Genomic DNA, 25,304 nt, shown 5'->3' with positions numbered 1-25,304 from the left:
TTTTGGGCTCACGAACATGTCATTCAGTAGGGTCTCTGAGATTCACAAATTAAATATAGATGTGACTCAGAGGAGGTATTCAGCAGGTTCTGACCAGTTCTGGAGAAGCGCTAGTGGAAATTTTGAGTAGTTCGGAGAACCGGTAGCAGAAATTTTGAGTAGTTCAGAATACCACCTCTGACTGGCCACACCCCCACCTATTCTCTACTTCCTGAGTCCCAGCTGATTGGCTGGGTCTTCTTCTGTTGCCCTGCACAGGAGAACAGAGCTGGAAATCAGGTTAGTGGGGTGAGGAAGGAATGGGGATTTTACAGTATATGTATATCCTTCCCCCCTAGAATGGGGTAGAAATGGGGATTTTACAGTATTCTTCCCCTGACACACCCACTAAGCCACGCCCACAGAACCTGTAGTAAAAAAAATTGAATTCCACCACTGATGTGACTATTAGGAACTAAAGGGATGTGATGGGTTCCACAGGGATGAGTACCTGTTGTGCCTCCGAGGTTTGAACCAGGTCAGTCAGCAGATGTAGGCTCGAGTGACGAAGAAGATCTGGCATTGAGATTCGAGCCTGCATTATTGAGCGACGTTGAGAGGAGTCTGGGGGAGGAGGAGGAGTTGAATCTGAGAGATGAGCCTGATTTATTAGAAGTTTCAGAGGCGTCTTCCTCTTCTGGAACTCCTTCCCTGATTGCACCTCAGGTGTTAACTGTTAATCAGGAAAGTGTGCCAGAGGCTTCAAGCGATGATGAAACTGCCAGATGCTGGCTGGATGCTCGGACTAGGAGAAGATTGAGACGTCAATCTCAATTAGAAAAGAGACGTCCAGCCAAGGATTAATTAAAGAGACTGACACGCCCCTTCAGGGGATATATAAGGAGCGTGTTAACGCCTCTCCCCCGCTTGAAGCAAAGTGTGTTTTTGGTGCGAAAACTTGCGTATGACTGCAGCGTTGTGATTTATGGACAGTTCAGGCTTGCCAGACGGATTCCAGGAAGACTGCCAAGGACTGTGAAAACAAGCAGTTAACTCTTTTGGGTCTGGTTTTGTTTGCTTGCATATTTGAACTTTGGATTCTCACCTGTGGATACAGGTGAGACAGAACAGGTACCTGTTATATATTAGAAACAGAACCGCTGCTTTCCAATTGAAAGAAAAGCTGTTGTTGAGAATACATTGTGTGTTTGCAACCCTATATCTCTATATTGTATTATAAATTATACAGGCTTAAATTTGTTACCTGAATCTTCTATCATAATTTCATGCAGTGTCAGGTGTGGAGAATCAGGATCAGTGTTAAGTTCCAATTAAGCTGATTTATTGTTCATGACTATATGCAAGAATCTAATCAACTAACGATCAGCACTAAATTTGTGCTAGATAAGAGTTAATAGAATTCAAAAGGAGCAGGACCTGCACCACTTGTGGGAATGTAACAATTCCTGGCTGATTCCTCTCTTGACTCCGCCTCCATGTTCTGCATTTCCACCTACAGGCAGTGAATCTAAATCTCATTGACATGGTAATCCATGATTTTCCTAATCATGGATTGGTCAGTATGTCCCAGTTAGCACTAAATCAGGGTTTAATGGCATGTCTGCAAAATATGCTGACGCAAAACCCTTTACAGGATGTTGTCATATTGGATGTTATAGCTCAGTGATGGTGAACCTTTTTGCTGTGGTGTGCTGAAAGTGCGATAGCGTGTGCATGTGCGTGCCAGCACCCACAATGCAATGCTCCCCTGCGCATGTGCACACAACACCCCCCACACCCCCTTGCATGCATGTGCCTCCCAGCTGATTTTTGGCCCGTTTGAAGCCTTTTTCTGCCTCCCAGAAGTCTCTGCGGCCTTGGGAAGCTGAAAAATGAGCTTTTTAAAAATACCAGAAGTGCCTGTTTTCAGCCTTTGGAGGGCCTCTGTAGCCCGGGGGAGGTCGTTTTGGCCCTCCCAGGGGCTCGAGGGAAGCCTCTGCAGCCTTTGGGGGCTGAGAAATGGGCCCATTTCGTCACTTCCTGAAGTGATGAAACAGGCCCGTTTTTCGGCCTCCAAAGGCAGCAGAGGCTTCCCTTGAGCCTCTAGGAGGATGAGAACGGCCTCTCCCAGGTTCCAGAGTCCCTCTGGAGGCTGAAAATGGGCACTTCTGGCATTTCCGGAAGGCCCATTTTTCAGCCTCCTGAGGCTGCAGAGGTTTCCCTCAAGCCTCTGGGAGGCCTCAAATGGACCAAAAATCAACTGGGAGGTGAGCGCATGTGCAGTGCAGGTAAGTTTGGCTGGTGCTCACATGCCCACACAAATGGCCGTAGGTTCGCCATCACGGATATAGCTAATGTCCTCAACTCATTCTGTGAAGTTGCCAAGCTGCAAAACTAATGTTTCCAAATTCAGGACCTAACACTGAAACGTGAGGCATGATTATTGAGGTATTAGAAAAAAATCATAAATAAGGTGATGGCTTGGACATTTCCTTCAATATTTTAATATGTGCATCCCTAAGGAAGATTCTTGATTATTCACATAATCATGTTTATATATGTAAATAAACCCCTACAAATTTAAACATACAAATTTTTGAGATATTACTTGAAAGTATTTCAATTATTTCTTTCTAAAACAGAAATTCATTCTTAATATAAATATTTATGTATATACATTTTTCAGGATGTGTGACACAGGAGAAGGGCTATTTACCTTTCAGACAAGAGAAGGTGAGATGATCTATCAGAAAGTCCACTCTGCAACACTTGCAATAGCTGAGCAACATGAAAGATTGATGATGGAGATGGAACAGAAAGCACGGGTAAGACCCTTGCTATTATTAAATGGTCATTTCTTGGAAGGAAATCGTTTTTGAAATAAAATCAGATTTATATAAGAAACCTTATATTTATCTTAATTGACAATTATTAAACAAATGATATTACTCATATCAGATTACTCTTCGTTAAAATTATGGTTTTATTTATTAATCACATAATCATGTAACAATTACGGAAGTGAGAAATTGCCATTAATAAGATTTTTTTTTCTTCCTAATGAGATGCAGGGTCAAAATACATGTAATTGAAAGTAAATTTTGCCTAAATTTATCAGAACAAAATAGAGCATTTAAAGTTTTAGACATGTGTTTTCTTTCTACAATAGGTAGTCTTTGAGTTATGAATGGTTCTTTAGCAACCATTGGAAGTTATGATGGACTTCTCTGGGGATATTTGCAACCTAGTTCTAATGGCCACGCACACATGATACCTGTAATCATGTGATCTCATGTCAAATGCTTGGCAACTGGTTCACCTTTATAGAAGCGTGCAGCATCCCATGGTCAATGGCCATATTTTACTATGGTTTTGCTGATAAATGGCACGTACTTTTGGTTTTCAGCATAACTGGGCCCATAACAAACAATGGATTTGCTTTAAGACTGTGGCATTTGCTTTAGACCTGCTGCGAAAAATATCATAAAATCAGGGCAGCCACACAGATGACCTTCTTTATGAAGATCATAGTAAAGATGTTGGGAAATGAAGAGTATTTTTAAAAATTCTATTCATATTCCTTGTTCAGCAAATCACTGGTAACCAGATCTTCCTTGCAGTAATTACCTAGTTATTTCAGCTTAATAGTTTAAAAATGAAGGGCTTCCACAGGCCTTTCCTTACCAATTTGCTACTGTGTGTATTAATTATCAATGTTCTTTATTTTTATTCAGTTTTTAAAAAATGATATCAAAAAGTAGAAAGGTAATGAAAATGTTTAAATCGTGGAGGCTTTATATTATATAGTTCTGAACCGCTAGGTAAATATAAGCTATTACATCATGTTTCACCAAGCAGCCTCGCAGCAACTTGAGAAGGTAATTTGTCTTTCTGATTAACTCACATGGACATTTTCTCTTCTACTAAGTTTGACTTAAGTGTTTAATTCTAGGATTCTAAGATATTTTCAATAGAAAAGCCCATTTAGGGGAAAGTCAATACTCTCAGAACTGCTATATATTATCGCACATTAAATTACTGTGTATTTCCTTTTAGTTTTTCTCTGGTAAGTTGTGAGAGTTGATCTAAAGAGCTCTAAAAAAAAGGAGAAAAAAGTATGGCCAAGTACCATTTTCAAATCTGTTGATCAGAAGAATAGTTCTGATATGAAATCTATCTTAGTAATTGAACTTTACATTCTATGACATTTCTGATATATTAAATATGGTTTCAAAGTAACTAACAAGATCTCGCTAAAAACCTATTATAAATCATACTGCTCCAGTTAACTTTCCATATTACTTACATCACAATTCACATAAATTACCCAAGCTAATAGTTGAAACCAAGTCACCCTTGGAGGAGATTTGTAGTGAAATATGATTTAGTCCATAGAACTCAAATATTGCTTGAAATTAAATATGTTGTGGTATCTTAAGTCTCATTCACCACAAGTCAGCTATTAAGGCAACTCAACCAGCTATGAGGCTTTCTACTGGCCTAATTTCTTCCTTTCTTTGTCCAATTTTTATTTTAGAATAAGCCACAATAACTATTCATGTGAAATATTGGGAGATTTGGATGCAAGAAAGGTGAAATATGAGTGCAGTGTCATTATTATAAATCTTTATTAGTGGAGGGACAGCAAAAATGTAATGAATTTGAGAAAACATGGAAATTGTATACAAATTAAAGATGTTCTATATTAGTTGATATATATAACTAATGTGACATAAAACTTGAATTTTCTATGTATATAATATGCTTATTTCCCCATATTTATTTATCAATATTTGCATTAGTATATACAGTAAAGGTATTTTAGCCTTTCAGGAATTGTGTTCTGTGCAGACATAATTTAAAACAAAGTCAGAAGTGGTTTTTTCATAATTTTTTCATTGCTTATCAAAGAAAATTTATAACTAGTGGTTAAAAATAAGTGAATAAAAATGCAATAAAAATTACACACACACACACACACACACACACACCAAGTAGCAAACATCACCTTCCTTAATGTCATCCTCTCTTCATGGAAGATTAATCTTGCCCGTTCTTTCTTATCTAATCATCTTCTTGTCTTTATCCTACTTCCTTTGCATTTTTTAAATAACGGATTTCATCTTCTCTCAACCATATCTGCTATGGTTATATAGTTGAGTACAAGGAGCACACAGGTTAATGTAGATTTCCTATAGATGTATAAGTGGTTGAAAACAACTGTTTTCAGCATGCTTTATGTCAACAATCCTATTGTATCTTATAAAAGGGAAGAAGTCACATATCATCAGAGGTGGTATTCAGCAGGTTCTGACCAGTTCTGGAGAACCGGTAGCGGAAATTTTGAGTAGTTCGGAGAACCAGCAAATACTATCTCTGATTGGTCCCACCCCCATCTATTCTCTGCCTCCCTGATCGACTGGGTCTTTTTTTGTTGCCCTGTACAGGAGAACGGAGCTGGAAAGCAGGTTAGTGGGGTGGGGAGGGAATGGAGATTTTACAGTATCCTTCCCCTGCCATGCTCACCAAGCCAGGCCCACAGAACTGTTAGTAATTTTTTTTGAATCCCACCACTGCCCATCAACTTAAACAACAAGGCTCGGTCTTGTAGAGTATTATAAGTGTAAGGAGAAGAAACGAAGGAAGAGGGAACAGAGAAAAAGTTCTTCTATTTCTAATGATTGCATCTTACTCAAGTGTTAAAAATCTGGTTTTGTTATCTGAATTGTGCTTGGACAATATTTGGAATCATTACAGTAGACAAACTGAATTGTGCCAAATGCCTAAGGTTTGCAAGTCATAAGATTTGGCCATAACTTGATTTATTTATTTAATACAATCTTACCAGTTTATATATTCACGCAAGGAAAATCTGTTATGTCACTTTGTATAAATAATGCAAACAGCAGAAGTGGGCAGACTTATTTATAAAATACCAGCTACCAAGGCAGCAATAAATCTTGTTTGTTTTGTACTGTATTATTGTTTTTCTTTCTTAGATTTAAAAACCTTGAAGGTCAATCAAGAGAGGATAGTTTGGGTTTTCCTAAAACACAAGTAACACTTTAGATTTTATATATTTATTTTAAATTATGTATTTGTTTTAATATTTAAATCATGCAAGAAGTAGAAATGTTACCTGGTAAGAATAGGGCAAGAGAACATTACTATTCCAGTATGTTCTTCATTTTTAATCCACAGCTTGATCTATAAGCAGTTACATTCCAAATAATATGCAAGTACATATTGGAGTTTATTTGCTATTGAACATTTCTGCATAGCTGATATAGGAAGTCCATCTTTGCATATTATGGATATCTGACACTTTTGCTAACTATGAATTTATCTGCAAATAAAGATACACAGCTAGTCCTTGAATTATGACTGGTCACATGATTCGTCAAGTGATAGATTTTGATAATAGCAAATACATTTGGGGACACAAGAATGAAGTGCAGAACTGGTAAAAGTAGCATCTTATATGTTCCATAATTAATTTCATTTGGAGTATTTATGTACACAACCTTGATTAGCAGAGTCATTCTTTGCATTCCACCCTGCCTTTGAATTGGTATCAATTAGCAACCATTTTATTAGAGGTAAATTCTCGGAAGTCAAGATTTTTTTTAAAAAAGTGTTCCATAAATATTAGTATAGTTGACAAAAGATGAATACAATGCATTCAAATTTCATTGGGCAGCTCAGTGTTGGGTCTAAACCTATTGACAAGGTCCAGATGATGAACCCAACTGAGTCAGCACTCCGGGACAATCAGATTTCTTAAAGATCTGTTGTATTGAGTACATCATTTTGGAACGGCATGAAGGCAAAACCAACTGAAACTATTTCCCGCAGTTTTAGTATAATTAAATGATAAATATTCTCCTTCTTCCTTGTCACAGGACGCATTGTCCAATTAGGTGTTCTGGCATCTCCTTGGCAACTCCTTCCAGTCTCTGGCCAGCATCTGTTGAGGTGACCTTTTTTCCTACAGGATGATCTGTTGTTTTAGTCTGACATTCCAAGCCTTTTCCCTCCCCCCCACCCCATACTGTTTGGCAAACAGAAATGAAAAGATGGCTGCAGCAGCTTAGAATTGACACCTATTCTTTTTTAAAACAGACTGAACAATTCTGGTCCCTGATTTTAAAATCTTCTGGAAACAGTCTGTTCAAATCTCTGGACAAGAATGATCCAGAAAGAAGAGAGAAAAGGAGAGAAAAAGATTTGTCAGTAAGAGAGAATTGTCTTGGTCCCTATTTTCTTTTGATTCAGTTCAATGGTGCTTTTTTCCACTAATCACAGCCTCCAGCAGCTTAGCTCTGAGGGAATGCAGCCTTCAGGTGTTGCCCACCTCGGCTTGAAAAGATATGTCCATGATGACATAAAGAGATTTTATTATATAATACAGCAATGAAGGATATGTTATGTCAAACATGTCATCAGTAGTATCTTTCCTAATAAATCAGTAATATTTTAGAATTTTGAAATGTGCTCAATGATGCAATATTAATATTATATTACTCAAGATGGCACAAATTACTTGCCAGGGAGGAGGATGCACTACAATTTGCTATCATCTGATGCAGAATATTTATAGTACTGAGACAAAACAGAGCAGGATGCACTCTGTTGCTAAGGTGATAAATAGCCAGCCATCAGTATGCTCTTAGTAGGGCAATATAAACAAAAGACAGGTCTCTGCCCTTAAGACCTTACAGCTTTAAAGGAACATTTAAATAAGTACTTTGAGAACAAAGAAGAGAACAAAGAAAAAGACTGAATAAATTAAGTAAAAAGAGGCAACTGTGAAAAGTTATATTAATATATGTTTATTGGAGATTAAACCATGCACCATGTCAATCTCCCTGATGATGCATTAAGGCAAATATGGAATATTACTACACTGACCTTTAGTTTTCAAGGGCCCGCTTTTATCTTTTACTATTTAGACCAAAATCCTTTATATAAATAAATGCTACGATTTTAGTAGCAAGAAATGGCACTATTATATGGGATGTATTTGTTTCTGAGGGAGAATTCTATTCATCTCAAGGAAACATTTCGTCCATTGCTTCTTCTGAAGGAAGAAAAGATTTTTCTTTTTCTTTTGTAGTAAAAAGATCTTTTGATCTCAGATATCATTTAGGTAATGTACGAGATCAAATAGACTATATCCAGTAGCACTGAAGCTTTTAAAACTTCAAAAGCAACTTTGGAGGTTGAAGTAGTTTTTCTTATTTGAACTGAAACTCAAAAGGGATTCATGAACAGTAGTACCAATGCTTGCAGACCTCTCAGTATGAGTTCCAAAAAGGCTTGTGGATAAGAGAGAGTGCGTATAGGTTGAGGCTGTGTATGCGAACACACACATATACGTGCAGAAAGAGAGAAAATGATCTGTAGCGCTGCCATGAAATACTTGGAACATAGTCCAGAATTGTGTCGCCCAGCGGACAACTAGATGGCTTTGTGGAGCTCACAAATCTGAACTAACAGGAAATAGATATAACTCTTCAACTGTTGCTTCTGGCAATTCACATTTAAAACATTTGCCTGTGATTCAAGAGGTAGTTCAAAATATTAATTTTCATCAATAAGTAATCCTCCATGATCCTGCACAGTTCCCTTTTAAAACCACCCAAACTGGTTGCCTTTACCAAAATAGCTGGTAGTGAACCCACAGTTCAACTATATTGTGAAAAGTATGTACTTCTCTTGATTCAGAATTTCTCACTATCCAGGGTGGACTGATTTGTGGGGGACTTCATTTTTTCATATCTTCCCCCATTTATTTTTACTGTTTTTTTAAACCAATTATCAATCTATAAGAGCTTGTATTAGGAGATGGAGCGTCAAATGTTTTTGAAAATCCATCTCTATAATATATTTTGGATCACTATATATTTGATAACAAATGTATGTATACTTGATGATAAATTGAAAGGGATATATATCTACATACAGTATGTCTATATCTATCTATCATCTATCCAGGTGTGGGATGCTACCGGTTCGGCCTGGTTCTATAGAACCAGTAGCTCTGAAGAGCAGCAGACACCGAACCAGTTCGGTGTCTGCTGCTCTGTTTGGCCCAGCCGCCCACTCAGGCTCTTGGCTGTCCTTTATTTCCTGCTTTTTCAACCTCAACTGTTTTGCACGTCACAGCTGAGGTTGAAAAGGCAGGAAAGAAGAGGAAGTTGAAATGCTGCGCACTCGCACACAGTGCTTGTCAGCTGTCTGGGCGGCACAGCTGAGGTTTTTTGGAAATGGTCTACACACGCACACAAAATGCACTTTTACCAGGGGTGGGATTCTACCTGCCAGAGAACTGGCAAATCGTGCCACTGGCTGGCCCCGCCCTGCCTCGCCCACTCACACCTGGCATGCGCGCCATCAAACTTGCCTGCTAAAGTTGCTATTTTTCCTTTTTTTCCGACCATCAGCTGTTCTGCTGTGCTGGGAGATTTAAATTAGCTAGAAAGCAGGAAACCATTGGATTTCTTGCTTTCTAGCTAATCTTTAGATCTTCAGCTCTGCTTTTAAGCAGAGCCGAACCTTCCTTAGGACTGAAGCTTCTATTATTCAGTGCAGACTCAGGTAGCCGATGGCAGAAAGATAGATCTCTGAATGAATCTGTGATTCTGTGAGCAACTCAATCTGCCTGCCTGCTTTGCCTAATTTTGGGAAAAAGTTGCTCTTTTTTTAAAAAAAAAATCAATATTTACATAAATATTTATAATATTTACATACAAGCCATGCCAGAGCAAGCCAGACCCAGCCAGTCACATTATCACCAAGCCACACCCACAAATTAGGCCACACCCACAGAACAAGTTGTTAAGAAATTTGAATCCCACCCTTGCACCTATCTATCTATCTATCTATCTATCTATCTATCTATCTATCTATCATCTATCTATCATGCATATTCATTATAAACCCCAAAACTTGACGTGATATAAATAATCTTGATTTTCCCCAAATAGAACGTGAGGTTAGATAATGTAGATCAGGGAACAATAATTTTAATTCTAGAACCTTGAAGGTAAACCAATCAGCCAATGTGCTGAAAACTGCATAAATAAAAGATTTGGAGGAAAAATATGTTTTAAAGTCATATTGGAAATAAGGAAACAACATGTAAACATGCTTTTTGTGGCCTCATACAGTATGTCCACACAAATATCCACAGAACTGATGTCATCAGTGAAGTAAAGATCAATCTGTTAGACTCACATCAGCAGAGTCTACAAACAACAGGGAAAATATGCTACCCAACAAAACTTTACAAACTGAAAATTCAGAATTATAGCAATATCTGTATTGCACATGCATAGTGCACATTGTTCCAAATGGAAGCACAAGAGAAGATACAGGGATTATAGTTTATCTCATTTAGTTTTACTTTGCCTATAGCAAAGAAGAAGAAGTGTTATCTACCAGGAAAGTAGATAATTTTTATGTCCCACATGTTTTTCCCAGTTTCTGAAAATGAAATTTATTGACATATCCCTAGTCCCAGTTATTAGCAGTATGGATAGAATCTGTTGTGGGCTCTGTTGGCTGATATATTGTCATAATCTCTATGAATGAGGATTTTTCTTTTTAAATGAGCAAGCCAGTCACAGAATATTAGAATACCTGAAACATAAAACGAAACTTTTAGAAAGAGTATTTTATTCTGACTTTGGAATCCTTAAAATTCCTGTCCAATGCATCTAATTTACTCTGGAATAGTTGTCTTTGATTTATAGGAATTCATAAATGAGGCTTTCTTCTGAAAAGAAATTGACCAAATGTAAAATATACAATAATTCTAAATATTGTTACCCTGATAGACTTCCCAAAATATGCTTAACAGGACAGATAAGCATGGCCCAGCCCAACTCTTGGGTCAGCCAACTTTCCAAAGTTATTTCACAACATGGGTTTTCTATGCAGCACTTACTCTCAATGGCTTCCCAGGCAAGGGAAATTTTTAAACAGAAAGTCCTAGATATTAGTGTTCACCATGGAATTATTGGCTAAAAATAGATCCCTAGGTTGGCTGCCTAAGAATAAAACAGTTTTTCAAAATGAAAATGCCTATCATTGAGTCAAGACACAATTTTAAGAAGAGCCTATTGTAGTGCAAGATTGGAGTTGTTGGACTCCCGTGGTTAAATACGAGCACTTCTACCACTTGCCATATAACAAGAGAACCTCCATAACCAGCCATTGTAAATATTTCTCATATTTTGTTCAAGTGTCAATTATATGCCCCCATTAGTCTTAAATATTTATCCTCCCTATTGGAAAGAACAGCCAGGAACTAGGTATTCAGTCCACAGATTTTCATATTTACTCAAATGTACATACTGTATATAGAAGTGCTAAGTTTATAACTAAGGCAGTGGTGCTCAGAATCCTGTACACTGCATTACAGTACCCTGTAAGGGAAATTTATTTATTTGATTATGACACCTTGTATTAACACACATGTATTTTATAATAGTGTCCTCCTACCTTATTCCAGAAATAGACTATATGCTGTATTTTATTGTTATTTTATTTTATTGATAAGGTCACAAGACTAATCAGTAACTTACTACTACTTCTAAACATTGTTTAAATGAATGTCATGTCTTCGTGTATTGATGTATAGTATTTTAACTGGTGCATAAGCACACCAATCGTGCCTACCGTCCTTGTCCCATTGTTTTTTATTTTTCTTATAAGTATCTATCTCATGTATTCAAAATTATATTTATTCTTATACTGTATCTTGTAAGTGATTGACAAATCAAATAAATACTAAAATACTAAATATTTTAAAAATTAGGGTTGTAGGGCAGCATGGTTGTGAGATGCAGACCATATAGCCCCTATAAGTTCTTTTCAGTCCCGTCCCTGATGTCCTTTAATCTTTGTACAATGGCTGCAGTAGAAAGACCATGTGAGAATTAATGCTGTTTTTGGAATCATTACCTCCTAATGACATTGCTGCTTGCAAGCCCATGAACTTTACACAGAATGCTGCCTTTTACAGCTGCTGTAGTAAGTCAGTTTTACTCCGCCATACTCACAAATCCAGTCTGGCTTGGACAAAATCTACAATTCACTTTTTTTTCCCTTTTCAATGAAAAGGTGTTGGGGTCTCTTTCACAGATATGGAAAGTGTAAAGTTTAGTTGAAATTTTAGAACTAATCCTAGAATGATAGATTTATCTGAAATATATTGCAAAGTTTATAAGAGCCTTACAATAATGGAGAGGTGGGATCAGTTTTCACAGTTCTGTCTCTGTCTCTGTCTCTGTCTCTGTCTCTGTCTCTCTCTCTCTCTCTCTCTCTCTCTCTCTCTCCCTCCCTCCCTCCCTCCATCCCTCCCTCCCTCCCTGGTACCTCAAAAAAATCTAGTGGAAGGAGTTGTCTTTTGATACCTTTACATTAATTAAAAGCTCAAGAGTACTGCAGCCATTCTAAGATTTTAAAGAATACAAGGAGGGTGATTAGCTTCTGCGGTGGTTGAATTATTGGAGGCCAAATCATTTTTTTTCATTTATTAACTTTCTACATTGCCTATCACACTTAAGTGACTTTTGGTGGTTTACAGCAACAAAATAAAACGATAAAAACAATGAATAAAAACACAGATTAAAACTGAGTTAAGAACAAACTTTAAACTTGCAAGATAAAAGTGCAATTCAGAGTTAAAATTAAAAGACTAAAAAATTGACAAGTCACCAACTAAAGCATAGAAGGCCCAGATGTTTTTGGGCAATTAGCCCTCCCATTTAGCCTTTTTAAAATAGCAAAATAAGGGGAAAGCGAGAGTAGGGCCGCGGTGATTCCCTTAACGCGGGTCATGGCCCAAAAGCCCCCTGGCAGACCCCCTGCCGCGCCGTGGGGGGTTGGGGGGGAGGGTCAGAGCCACTGGGGGGGGCAGAGCAGGAGGCCGAAGAGCGCCCTCCTGCATTAGCGCGCCTCCTCCCCGCCCGCCCCCCCCTGCTTACCCTCGCCTTTCAATTGGCGCCGTTTGGCCTCCTGACGCTGTCTTGGCGCCGCCTGAACCGCGCGGACCAAAAAAAAGATCGCCCGCTTGAGGTCGTGAACGCCGCTTGAGCCCAAAAGGCAGTTTAGAAAGCAGCAAGGGCCCAGGTGGAAAGGAATGCCCGGAAAGGCCCGGCCTTATTATGTGAGAAACACGGTATCTCCAAGGTTGCATCATACTCCTAGATCTCCATGCTATTTGGCAGCGCCATGTCTTTACACTCTTCTGGGAAACCAGAAGGATGGAGGCTCACCTCATTTCTGGGAATAAGATGTTCCAGAGGGTGGGGACAATAGCAAAGAATTAAATTCAGTCAGGTTCACCTCCAAATCTTATATCTTATGAACAAATCCAATCAGTTTTCCTTAGAACCATAGTATGCATGATTGACATATTCCTGAGGCTGGTAGGCAGCTTCCCAAACGTTGAAACTCAGATCTGGTCAGAGTCACTTTAAAGTACAGAAGATTGCTTCTTCTCTTGTTAATGGATACCTATAAAGACAAATGGCAATTAGTTTGTGAACAAAATCTTATTAATTCTGGCTTCTCACTAGAATGTCTAAACCAAATGAGGTATGAGGATGCCATGACCGTGTCCTTAAAGAAAGGACAGAATATGTAACACATGACCCACACCTCTCTTGCTTTTGATGGCAGGTACTAATGATGCCATAACCAGTGATTTATAAAATTGTTTTTTAAAAAGATGGACTTTCCAAAGGCCTGCATTAACATTTTCCCTCTGCATTGTAGGAGATAAAATAGATGAATATTTCATATCTAGAAAAATATTGCCTGGGGGAAAAGGAGAAATAGAATCAGTGGGTCGTATTCTTCTAAACTGCCCCTTCAAAGATCAAGTCAGACACTGAAGGATAATCCACTTATTAAAGGCTTTAAGGGCAGTCCATATAATTTTAATTTCGCCTTCTACCTGGAGCATGCATGCTGAAGTCATTTCTATAAACATCTAAGGATCTGGCCACCTCAGTTTATATCATCTGCAGTTTCTCTTGTCATCTACAAAGGGAGTGCTATATGGAACATGTACAGTAGTTGAAATGTGTGCCGATGAAGGTCTTCATCAGAGCTTCAAAATTAGGCAGGGCCTAACTGGCACACCAGACATGCTGTTTCAGCAGGAGCCATGAATCCTGGAGGACACCCAAGTTTCAGACCTCATCTTGAAGATAGAGAGTAACTCCTTCTAGACAATCACTACATATCAATGAACCATGATGTTTCTGAACTCCAGTAACTCCATCTTTCTGGGATTCATCATTCGCTTGTTTTGGCCCTACCCAAACTCACCACCTCCAAATCCTAGGTCAGAATTTTCATAGTATAGCCATTATGGCCCAAGATATTGGGTGTAATTAAGTATTGATCAGCATATAAATGCTACCTTACAGCAAAACAAAATGATAGATAATGTCTCTCCCATTGATTTTATAGACATAGCAGTAGGGAGAAGTTCCCTGAAGATGGATTCCAGCACGAGTTCTAAAGACAAAACCTCTAGTCCCGGTGACTGATCAGATTGGATCCTGGAGTAGGGAAAAGAATTAAGCCCTGAGATATCCATATTGGAGGGATCATGGGCTTGATACTCATCCCCCTATCAACTGAATCTATCTGTTATGGCAGGAGCATGACCATTGTAATTTGGTATTCCTACTTCCCAAAATCCATATATTGTAGTCAATGATATAGAAAACTGTTGGTATGTTAGTTTCAGCAGGGATTCACTCCCACTTTCTAGCTCCTGATGAAGTTCATGTACCAAACCCATGCAGAGGTCTGAATCCATGCTGAAAAGGAATCCTATAGTATATCATTCTCTGAAGCTGATTTCTCATCACCTTCTCCACAATCTTCCCCAGAAAGGAAAAGTTGGGTATTGGTCAAAGGTTGTCAAGATAAAGCTTCTTCAGAAGACAATGCATTACCACCTCTTTCAGGATTAATGTCACTGCATCTTTTCTGAAAGAAACATTCATAACCTTTTCACTCCAGCTATTCATTGTCCTCCTAGTCACCAAAAGTAGCTAGGAAAAGCATAGATCTCAACAATAGGTCACACAGCTCACACTATAAATAACCTTTTCTACTAATTGCACAAGCTGTCTGATGGAAATATTGTCCCACTTTCCTTCTTAATTGATCACTGTAGCTTTTGCATCACGTAATTTTCATTTACCTTCATCTTTAGTCACTACTTCGTTTGATTAACATGCTCCTTATTACTTGTTACCAACAAATCTGTCAACTAAAATCCATCTGCCCCCTATTTCTGCAAGACAATAAATATGTAGAGAGCAAATCTTTGTGCATAGATCACAATTTATCTTAGGAGCTAGTTATACCAATGTTCTTAGTACATTTTCTTGGAGCAGATAGGGAGTTTATAGTATTATGGAGATCCCTACCCTCAAATTCCCATCCCTTGAACGATATCTGCAATTTTGCTCACTGGCAGCTATTAAGGCAGCTAAATATATGGGTAGTTAATGGTTCTATTTCTTGGGTTAAAAAAACAGATCACATTTCTGAACAGGTTTGAAAGTAACTATGAGTAGAAGAGCAAATTCTCTTGTTTGCCTGCCAGGTTACCTCTTGAAATGCAACTACAGTACCAAGTGTGCTGCTACAAAGAGGAAGTACAATTATTGTTATTATAGTTCATCACACAGTCAGCCAAATGTTTAGACTGGATTTGGCACTTTATCCACCTATCAAATCCTTCCTAAGGATCTGAAAAGCACATATTCACTATCCAGACTTTTTCTTTTTTGGTCTTTCTTATGTTTCAATTCTAAAGTCCCAGAACCCTTTAGCTGCTTCATTTTTTATTACTTTTTTCATTGGTACTCCCACCAATTCTTGCTTAGAGGCAAGTGGTATTTCTTGTGGGTGTTTCAATGCACCATTGTTGCTGTTTTTTCATGTCATTGTTTGTAATCAGCCTGTGTGGTCTTTTTACAGCAGCCAACTAGGTGGCCCACTATTTCTTCAACTTCTTTGTAAAGGCAGCATTTTCTTTTTTTCTCTTTCTTTCTTTCTTTCTTTCTTTCTTTCTTTCTTTCTTTCTTTCTTTCTTTCTTTCTTCCTTCCTTCCTTCCTTCCTTCCTTCCTTCCTTCCTTCCTTCCTTCCTTCCTTCCTTTCATTCTTCCTTTCTTTTTTCTGTCTTCTCAATCCTTGCTTTGCATGCACTTGTTCTTAAGGCTTGTTCTTGTTCTCAATAAGCCTTCCTGGTGTACTAGTCTCAGGGGATCGTATTTATTGTCCTTCAGGTAGTCTTCCAATATTTTTTATTCTTTTCTTCAACTGTTTGGGGTACTTGCAACATTCCACATCCACCTGTGCTCCTTTGTAAGTAGAGTCCATCCACATTGCTGTGTGGAGGAAGGGCATGATTCATTGTGATTATTTTTCTGATCTTCCTATGGAAGGCTTTTAGTTCTGTTTGACTCCAGTCCACTATTCCAGCTATATATATAATAACTGGATTTGCCCAGATATTAATTGCTTGATATTTCCTCTGCTGAGTTTGGGATGATGATGATGATGATGATGATGATGATGATGATATTCTGCCTTTTTATATATTTTGAACAGTTCAAGGCAGCAAAAATACCTAATATTCTTGCCTTGTATTTACCTCACAATAACAACAAAGTGACTATGGGTTGGGCCGAGACTGTGAACTGGCTCAAATTCACTAATCATCAAAGGAAGGCCTAAAACTCACAGTCTCCAGGTTTCTAGGCCAGGATTAGCACTATAGCAAATTGGCTTTTTTTGAAAATTTAAGGAACAATGTATTGATTTGTTGATTTTCATCAAACTTTGTCAGCACTAGAGAGCACAATAAAATATAATTGATTGTGAGTTAAGTATATCAGTTTAACAAATTGATTTTGTGATAATGTTAGCTTGAAACACATATGGCAGATTACATGAAAAACATGCTATGGTGTATTTTCTTTGTCTTTGCAGCTTCAGACCAGTTTGACTGAACCAATGACGTTACCTAAGTCAATCTCACTTCCTCGTAGTGCATACTGGCATCACATCACTCGGCAGAACAGTGTGGGAGAAATATATAGTTTACAAGGTAAGATGCTTGAACAGTGAAATGGTATGTCTTTTAGGTTCCCCTCATAAATTGCTTTCATCTGCACTGATGATTTTCTTACCATTTAATTCCTAGGGCAGATTTGTTTGTAACTCTGGATAAAAGATGGCTACTAGCAAATTATTTTTCTGTAAATGTACACCTCAGATAAGACAATGTTTTATTTTGACAAAGAAGAAATCTCAGTTGGTTTTTGATCAAAAACATCCAGAAAATAATGCTGTTTGTGTTTGAAAAATGAGAGAAATATAGGCAGATATGCAGCTTCTTCTACATTTCTGTATGTGTCTTCATTCACCCATGCCAGATAAAGGTCAAAATTATAGGTTGGACTGGACATAAGGTCCAGTTTAATTACTGAAATTATTATAATTTTATGTCTGCCTGTGCTCTCCTCCACTCTTCTGGTTACTTTGATATTATCTTTTGCCTTTATCATCCTATCAGTCCATTATCTGAGTTCACAGAACCACACAAGTGTGATTATGAACTTACCAACTTACCAACCAACAATAAAAAATATCATAGTTGATAACACCTCCAAACAATATACTTACGGTATACTGTCCATGGTATATTGATAAATGAGAATGTTTATATGTATATAAATCAAAGTACAGAGATTGAGAGTTAATATATTGTTAATTCTCATTTGAGATGGCTTTTTGCTGATGTCTTGTAGTAAAAACAAAATGAAATTACAGAGTTTCAAGAGAGTGATGGACTGTCAGAAGCAATGTCTTTAGGTCAGACTCTCTTCCCGTACAGAACTACACAGTCTTAAATCATCAGAGACATTCATAATTTGATGAAATAAAAACAAACCATGAAGAATTAAATGCTTAAATGGTCAATTAAATGCTTAAATGGTCATAAGTCACTTTTTTCAGTGCCATTGTAACTTCGAATGGTCACTAAATAAGCTGTTATAAGTTGAGGACTACCCATAATCCATTAAATGCAGATACGATTCTTAAGCCTGGTTGTTAAGAAACATCAAGAAAAAAAAACCTTAAAATAATTATCAATCAATGCAGTTATTTGGAGGAAATTATATTATTGTATTCTTGGCAGTTGCCAATTAATAAAACTCTTTCCAAATTCTATCTAGTATGTTTCCTAAAAAAACCTAGTTGATAGCAATGATTAACAACTCAATACTGAACTGAAATCATTGATCTAAGAGATAGTGGAAAAAATCCTGAATGCACTTAGTGACTGCAGTTGGAACCAGCAACTCAGTTTCTAAGCAATTTGCTTGAAAAGTGAAATATCATACAATTGCATCCAACTTACAACATCAGTTCCAGCTGTGGTTTTAAAGCCTGATGTCAACTGTGATTGTTAAGCATGATATTAAGTGGCTCAACTTGCAACTTTTTGCCAGCTTCCTGGCTGACTTTGCCTGTCGCTAGTTGGCTATTAAGATCACAAATGGTGATCATGTGACCATGGCATCCTATCCAAATCAGAGGTGGTATTCAGCAAGTTCTGACCAGTGGTGGGATTCAAATTGTTTTACTACCGGTTCTGTGGGCATGGCTTAGTGGGAGTGGCAGGGGAAGGATACTCTAAATTTCCAGTTAGAGGTGGTATTTGCCGGTTCTCAGAACTACTCAAAATTTCCACTACTGGTTCTCCAGAACTGGTCAGAACCTACTGAATACTATCTCTGGTTCTGATTAGTTCTGGAAAACCAGTAGCAGAAATTTTGAGTAGTTTGGAGAACCGGCAAGTATCACCTCTGACTGGAGATTTTACAGTATCTTTCCCCTGCCACACCCACCAAGCCGGAAATAAAAAAAATTGAATCCCACCACTGATTCAAATGTCTCTAGAACATCACTATCATCTCGAAGGCCAAACTTACAGAAGAAGTACTTGATAAAGTACTTGATGCAGTTCAGCAAGCCTTGATCTAGATTCTGGTGTGTTGTATCATCAGCTCTGTGAATCGAACCAGGAGAAATCCATCTTTTGCTGCTTCATAGTTGCTACGTACTAAGGAAGGACGACGAGGGGGAACTAACTAAACTGTCTCGCAGACATAATAAAGAGCTTTCCCCGTGGGAACCAAGGTCATCCCAATAGGTGGCAGTTAAGGAGGAACAGGAGTGACCAAGGAGCCAGCCAATCACTTCTATTGAAAAATGTGTCCTGGGACATTTGGGGAGGGAAACTTTCACTCTTTTAATTATACTGTAACCGCAGGAATTTGCTAGAGTTAATTTTCAGTAGCTGTGCTGAAAATGATGTATCCAATATGATGTATCCAATAAACAGGTTATTTGAGGAATGTCCCTGCCTCGGAGTTCTGACTTCTTTGGATGCATTACTCAGAATGCTGACACGTAAATTACATAGACCAAGGAGATGCTGCAATGGTCATAAGTCTGAAAAATGGTCATAAGTCACTTTTTTCAGTGCCATTGTAACTTCGAATGGTCACTAAGTAAGCTGTTATAAGTCGAGGACTACCCATAATCCATTAAATGCAGATACGATTCTTAAGCCTGGTTGTTAAGAAACATCAAGGAAAAAAAACCTTAAAATAATTATCAATCAATGCAGTTATTTGGAGGAAATTATATTATTGTATTCTTGGCAGTTGCCAATTTATAAAACTCTTTCCAAATTCTATCTAGTATGTTTCCTAAAAAACCTAGTTGATAGCAATGATTAACAACTCAACACTGAACTGAAATCATTGATTTAAGAGATAGTGGAAAACATCCTGAAATGCACTTAGTGACTACAATTGGAAACGGCAACTCAGTTTCTAAGCAATGTGCTTGAAAAGTGAAATATCATACAATTGCATCCAACTTACAACATCAGTTCCAGCTGTGGTTTTAAAGCCTGATGTCACCTGTGATTGTTAAGCATGATATCAAGTGACTGCAACTTGCAACTTTTTGCCAGCTTCCTGCTTGACCTTGCCTGTTGCTAGTTGACTGTGAAGATCACAAATGGTGATCATGTGACCATGGCATCCTGTGACAGTTGTAAGTACTCACTAGTTACCAGATGTCCAAATATTGATCACATACCTGTGGGGTTGTTGCAACAACTACAAGATCAGAAATCTTTTTTTTCAGTACTGTTGTGATTTTGGCTGCTGATTGAGCAGTCAGTAAATGAAGAGTACTGCATTGATGAATGATGGGGCTCTTGCTGCTCTCTTATATATTTCTTGTCTTATATATATCTTATATATTAGCACTGTTATATTGACACTGTTCATTAAAATCTGAAATAAATAGTCAGATGGGAAAAAATTTCAAAACTATAATCTGGAAATTATGTGCATGATTCTTACAGGTGTTTACAAATGGTGTTCAGACTTTTTAAAAAGTTTTGATTTAGTTTTTAATGGTGTGTATCATGAGGACACAGTGGCTCAGTGGCTAAGATGCTGAGCTTGTCGATCAGAAAGATTGGCAGTTCAGCAGTTTGAATCCCTAGTGCTGCATAACAGAATGAGCTCCTGTTACTTGCCCCAGCTTCTGCCAACCTAGCAGTTTGAAAGCATGTAAAAAAAAATGCAAGTAGAAAAATAGGGACCACCTTTGGTGGGAAGATAATAGCGCTCCGTGCACCTTTGGCGTTTAGTCATGCCGGCCACATGACCATGAAATCATCATCAGACAGCCTCTTTGGCTTAGAAACTGAGAGGAGCATCGCCCCCTAGAGTCAGGAATGACTAGCATGTATGTGCAAAGGGAACCTTTATCATTGTTCAGTGCTTAAGATAGTATTACCATTCTAGTTATTAATTTATTGCTGTATGTTTCAAAAGTAATTAAGAAAAAATACTCTTAATATTTTACCAATACACATAAGGTATTTTACCATTGAGGAACAAAAAAGACAATTATTACCGTGTTTCTCACATAATAAGGCCGGGCCTTATTTTTTTGACCCCAAAAAACGGCTGGGACGTCTTTTCGGGGTGACTTAATTCTCCCCCTTGCATCCTCGGGTGGGTGGGCGGGCGGCGACAGCTTGGATATTCGGGAGACCTTCGGGTTGAGCACGCACACACTCGCGGCTCACTTTCCCAGCTTTGCCCAGCCCTTACGGCTCTGGCACGGCCCTGGCAGGATGAGCGGAGGGTCCGGCGGGGAGGTGCTCGCTGCCCGCCAGGGCCGCGCCAGAGCCGTAAGGGCTGGGCAAAGCTGGGAAAGTGAGCCGCGGGTGTGTGCGTGCCTCCTCCTGCCCCTCGTTCCCAAATCTCGCCCGGGCTGGCGGGCGCTAACCTCGCTCGTTCTCCCGCGTCGGGCTACGGGTGGTGGCTGTTTCCGCTGCGAGCGGCTCAGACCCGCTGCTGCTGCTCCGCAGCCGCCTGCCTGGCCTTTCTTTGAGGTGGAAGAGCTCGCTGGGCTGAAGGGAGCGGCGCGTCAGAGGCGCGCAGCGTAGGGAGGTCGGGGAGGAACGGAAGAGGCCCCGGGAAATTAGCCTCCCCACGTGGGGTTGGGCTGCCCTCTCGGGCAGGGGAGGCTTTGTAAAATAATTCGCTTTACCTTCGAAAGCAAAGGGAAGACGGGAGCGCCTGAAGCCAAGTGTCTCCTCAGGGCTCCGGTTGCAGGGAGGAGCCCTGACTGGCCGCACGTGGCTGCGCCAAACGCTGCGGCAGCAAGGGAGAAGGGGCAGCAAGGGAGAAGGGAGAAGCAACGGGTGGAAGGTCTCCCGATATGAAGTGCCCCACCAACGCAGGCAGCACCATATCCGGGCATGCAACAAAAGTACTTACTAACGGAAAGCCCCCGCTCTTCCCCCATTTTGCATGTTTAATATGGGGCTTAATTTGGGGGGAGGGGCTTAATTTGATTTTATGCCAATAAAACATGGTGGGGCTTCCTATTGGTGGAGGCCGTATTGTTGGAGAAACACGGTATTTCATTCAAAACAAAATACACAGAGATTAGCAGCAAAATAAAATGTATTGCACATTAAAAGAATTTTTCTGAGTCATTCTACTCAGCTGGTTTTTTTATGGAGTTTTTTTAGGTTAATCCTGCAGGCATTTCCTTTGTGCCCATGTAACTATCTGCAAATTAAAGTATGTTAAAAGAAATTGCTGGGGCATTCATCATTTTGGCATATCCACAGTTACGTTCATATTTAAATAAGTCTCCTAAGTGTATTCTTTCATCTCACTATGAACTGAAACAATGAAAAGAATATAAAATATATTGCACTATGGCTTCGTTTAGACAGCAAGATGAACCACAGCTTACCATGATAGTAATAAACTACAGTGAACCTCTGCATACAGATGTATGCAATGGGATACATTGTGCTGCCTTCAATAGTGATCGTATTGTGCCCAGGATAAATTAAGAAATGTGGTTTTTTTCCCCCTTCCAATCATTTGCCAGCAAGAAAAAGAACATCAATAGTTACATTTACATGTGTTGGGACAAGGATAGGCAAATATAGCAAGATGCTAAGAATAGCACATATAGTCCCTATCAAGTTGCCTAAGTAACATGGTTCATATGCTTCTTGCCTGTTTCATGTCACATCCTCTTCTGAAAGTGTGCTAAACTGTGTCCAAAAATAGCGTGGTTGACAAGTCACAGGCTGAAATGGGAAGGAGTAAGCAATTATAGCCCACATTGTAAGAGAACAGCAATGCTGTTGAGAAGCCATAGCCAATAGTACCCAGATATAGTAGCAATCATTTTATAAGCACATAATATAATTTACTATGTTTTCTTACATAATTTAATATGTAGTACATATATAGAATGAAATAATGGCTACAGTCAATATAACTGATGTGATAGGAAGAGGTAGAGTCAAAATGGGTAGGTAGGAGTTAGCCAGACTGGCATAGGAATAGTCATATAACAAAACTTTTGAAAAAAATATGCCCTGTAAAACTTGTGGTGTATTAATTGAGGCCAAATCAACATTGTACACTAGGTAAAAGTCACCTTTCCTTTCCTGTTCAAATCAGAATTCTGTCCAGAACAGGACTAGTGGCCTCTCAAGACAGTATTACAGGTAGTCCTCAATTAATGACTAGTCACTTAGTGACTGTTCAAAGGTAAAACAGGCCTCTCCAGAGGCCTCTCCGTGACCCTTTTTGAAGTTCTGACACCTGCACCTTCCCATAGTCATGTGATTACATTCTGGGTGCTTGGCCACCAGCTTGTATTTATAGCCATGTGCAGCCTCACATAGTCACATGATTGCGACTTTCAGCATTTGTTGTCCATTTCCAGCATTTACTTCAAGTTTCTGGCAAAAGACCCTCATTTGGGAAAACAGACTTGTTTGACTATCGTGATGTTTTCTTAACAGCCCCAGCATTTGCATAACGACCAACACAAAAAATTGACTATGGACAAAAGTGCCACAACCCATGATCATAATTTCAAGCTCAGTTACAGTCATAAGTCAAATTCTACCTGTAAAACCATGTTCAAAAAACATTTCTGGTACTCTTTCAAACACGTGGTAAATCTCTTTGTATAAGGAGCTCACGAGACCAACTACCACTCTGGAAAGTTCTGTTCCAAAATAATTCAGGCAGTTGTTTCTGCAAAATTTCTTGACATCTAGAAATATATCTAATATTTCTGTAGGTTATGAAAGGGTAAGGGCCAGTGAATGGAACAGAAGAGACTCAACCACTATAGTCTAAAGTGGATAATGTCAACCACTCTGTCAATTTAGCATCCTAAACTGTAGTCATGGCAGAAAGTATGTTAGGAGAATAGAGAGAACTATTAAACTGGAACCGTTACATGTCTTTAAATTTCCTGAACTGTAGGTTAGGGATGAAACAGGTAATGGCATTGATTCCTTCTGTCATTCATTCATTTGCAATTCTTATCTGCCGTAGATGCTAGAATGTTATGTTCTCCTTGTATTTCCATATTTGCTTTAATAAAGAACCTTATTTTTGGGGTGGGGGGGGATGGAAACCAAATAAAAAATAAACTTACTAACAATATCAGGAAAACCCCATGGAAATTGTTGAGTGTTCATGGTCCCTTTCTCAATAGCATCTCACAGCATGACATTGTCCTAAACCTTCGTTTGCTACCATCCAAAAAAAAAAAAAAATTCCCAGAGAGCCAGCACATGCTGTTGCATTAAAAGCCAACAATATAACATAATATTCTTAGACAGCGGGAGACCATTATCTCTCTGAAAACATTTTTTTTTTCAGTTTTGTAGCACTTCATTTACTGATGCTAATAGCCAACTAAAAATTATTCCTTCCCTCTTGTAGCTTTAACAAAAATCTTTTGATCTTTTTCAGTCATGCATTTCTGTATATACATTCTGTTAAAAGAAAACTTACAGCTTCCATATAATAAACAGGATCTCCAAATGGGCTGTTAACTTGGTTTTAAGTGGTTTTTTTTTTTAAAAAAAAAAAAAAGATAAAGGAGCAAAAAGAAACAAAAGATTCATTTATCCTTCTAATTGACAGAAAGATTTTTTTTTTTTTTGAGAAGTTACACTCTGCCTTTCTTTTCCTCCAAACACTCTTTCGAGTGTTTTTGTGGTTTTGCAATCTACTTTTTCCTTTTTAAAAGAATTATCTGTTTTCCCTGATTTGTGGTTGTGGAAAGAGCTGCCTGCTGTACACTATGAAATTATATACCAGCATCCAAATGAGAGATACGTATGTGAGAGACAGCACCTAGTAATTCTCTGAAAGATTACTTTAACTCTTGAAACATTCATGCAGAGAGATCAGTGCTTCATATCATTGTTGTAATTCTCTTGCTATACAAATGAAGCCCTTTGTTTCTTATTGAGAAATGGAAAACTTCATTATTAGTGACTGTGAGTGGCAAAGTGACTGTGGTTGCGGGGAGGGACTTCTCTATACCTGGAGGTTTATCATCTTTGGTCTTGGATGGAGTTGCAGTGCCCCAAATGGACCCAGTGTATAATATGGAGGTCCTCCTGGACTCATGCTTTAAGAACAGGTGTCAGTTATGGCTAGGAGGACCTGTTGTACAGCATGTCCCTTCCTCAATCAGGAAGCTGTTCTTTCACTCATGCTCTGGTCATCTCTCATACGGATTACTGCAATGTGTTCTACATGCGACTATCCATGAAGAGTATCCAGAAGCTGCAACTGGTAAAGAGTGCAGCCGGATGAGCAATCTTCGATGCCCT

At 38.7% G+C, this 25,304-nt stretch overlaps 1 protein-coding gene across 3 annotated transcripts in view; it reads left to right on the top strand.

The window, feature by feature from the left end:
• The window catches only part of DOK6 (docking protein 6), a 224,866-nt gene that overhangs the window by 169,765 nt on the left and 29,797 nt on the right, over positions 1-25,304 (top strand). For all 3 annotated transcript variants that reach the window (XM_087961478.1, XM_087961477.1, XM_026671864.2), the window contains exons 6-7: positions 2,666-2,804; positions 17,015-17,132. In XM_087961478.1, coding sequence (XP_087817604.1) covers positions 2,666-2,804; positions 17,015-17,132 — 257 coding nt within the window. The remainder of the gene's footprint in view (positions 1-2,665; positions 2,805-17,014; positions 17,133-25,304) is intronic.

The sequence above is a fragment of the Notechis scutatus genome, chromosome 3 (genome assembly GCF_049901735.1).
Source record: "Notechis scutatus isolate UNSWTSFEM ecotype Mainland chromosome 3, rNotScu1.2, whole genome shotgun sequence".
NCBI classification, from domain to species: Eukaryota; Metazoa; Chordata; class Lepidosauria; order Squamata; family Elapidae; genus Notechis; species Notechis scutatus.
This window is presented reverse-complemented; position numbering and strand designations above follow the sequence as displayed.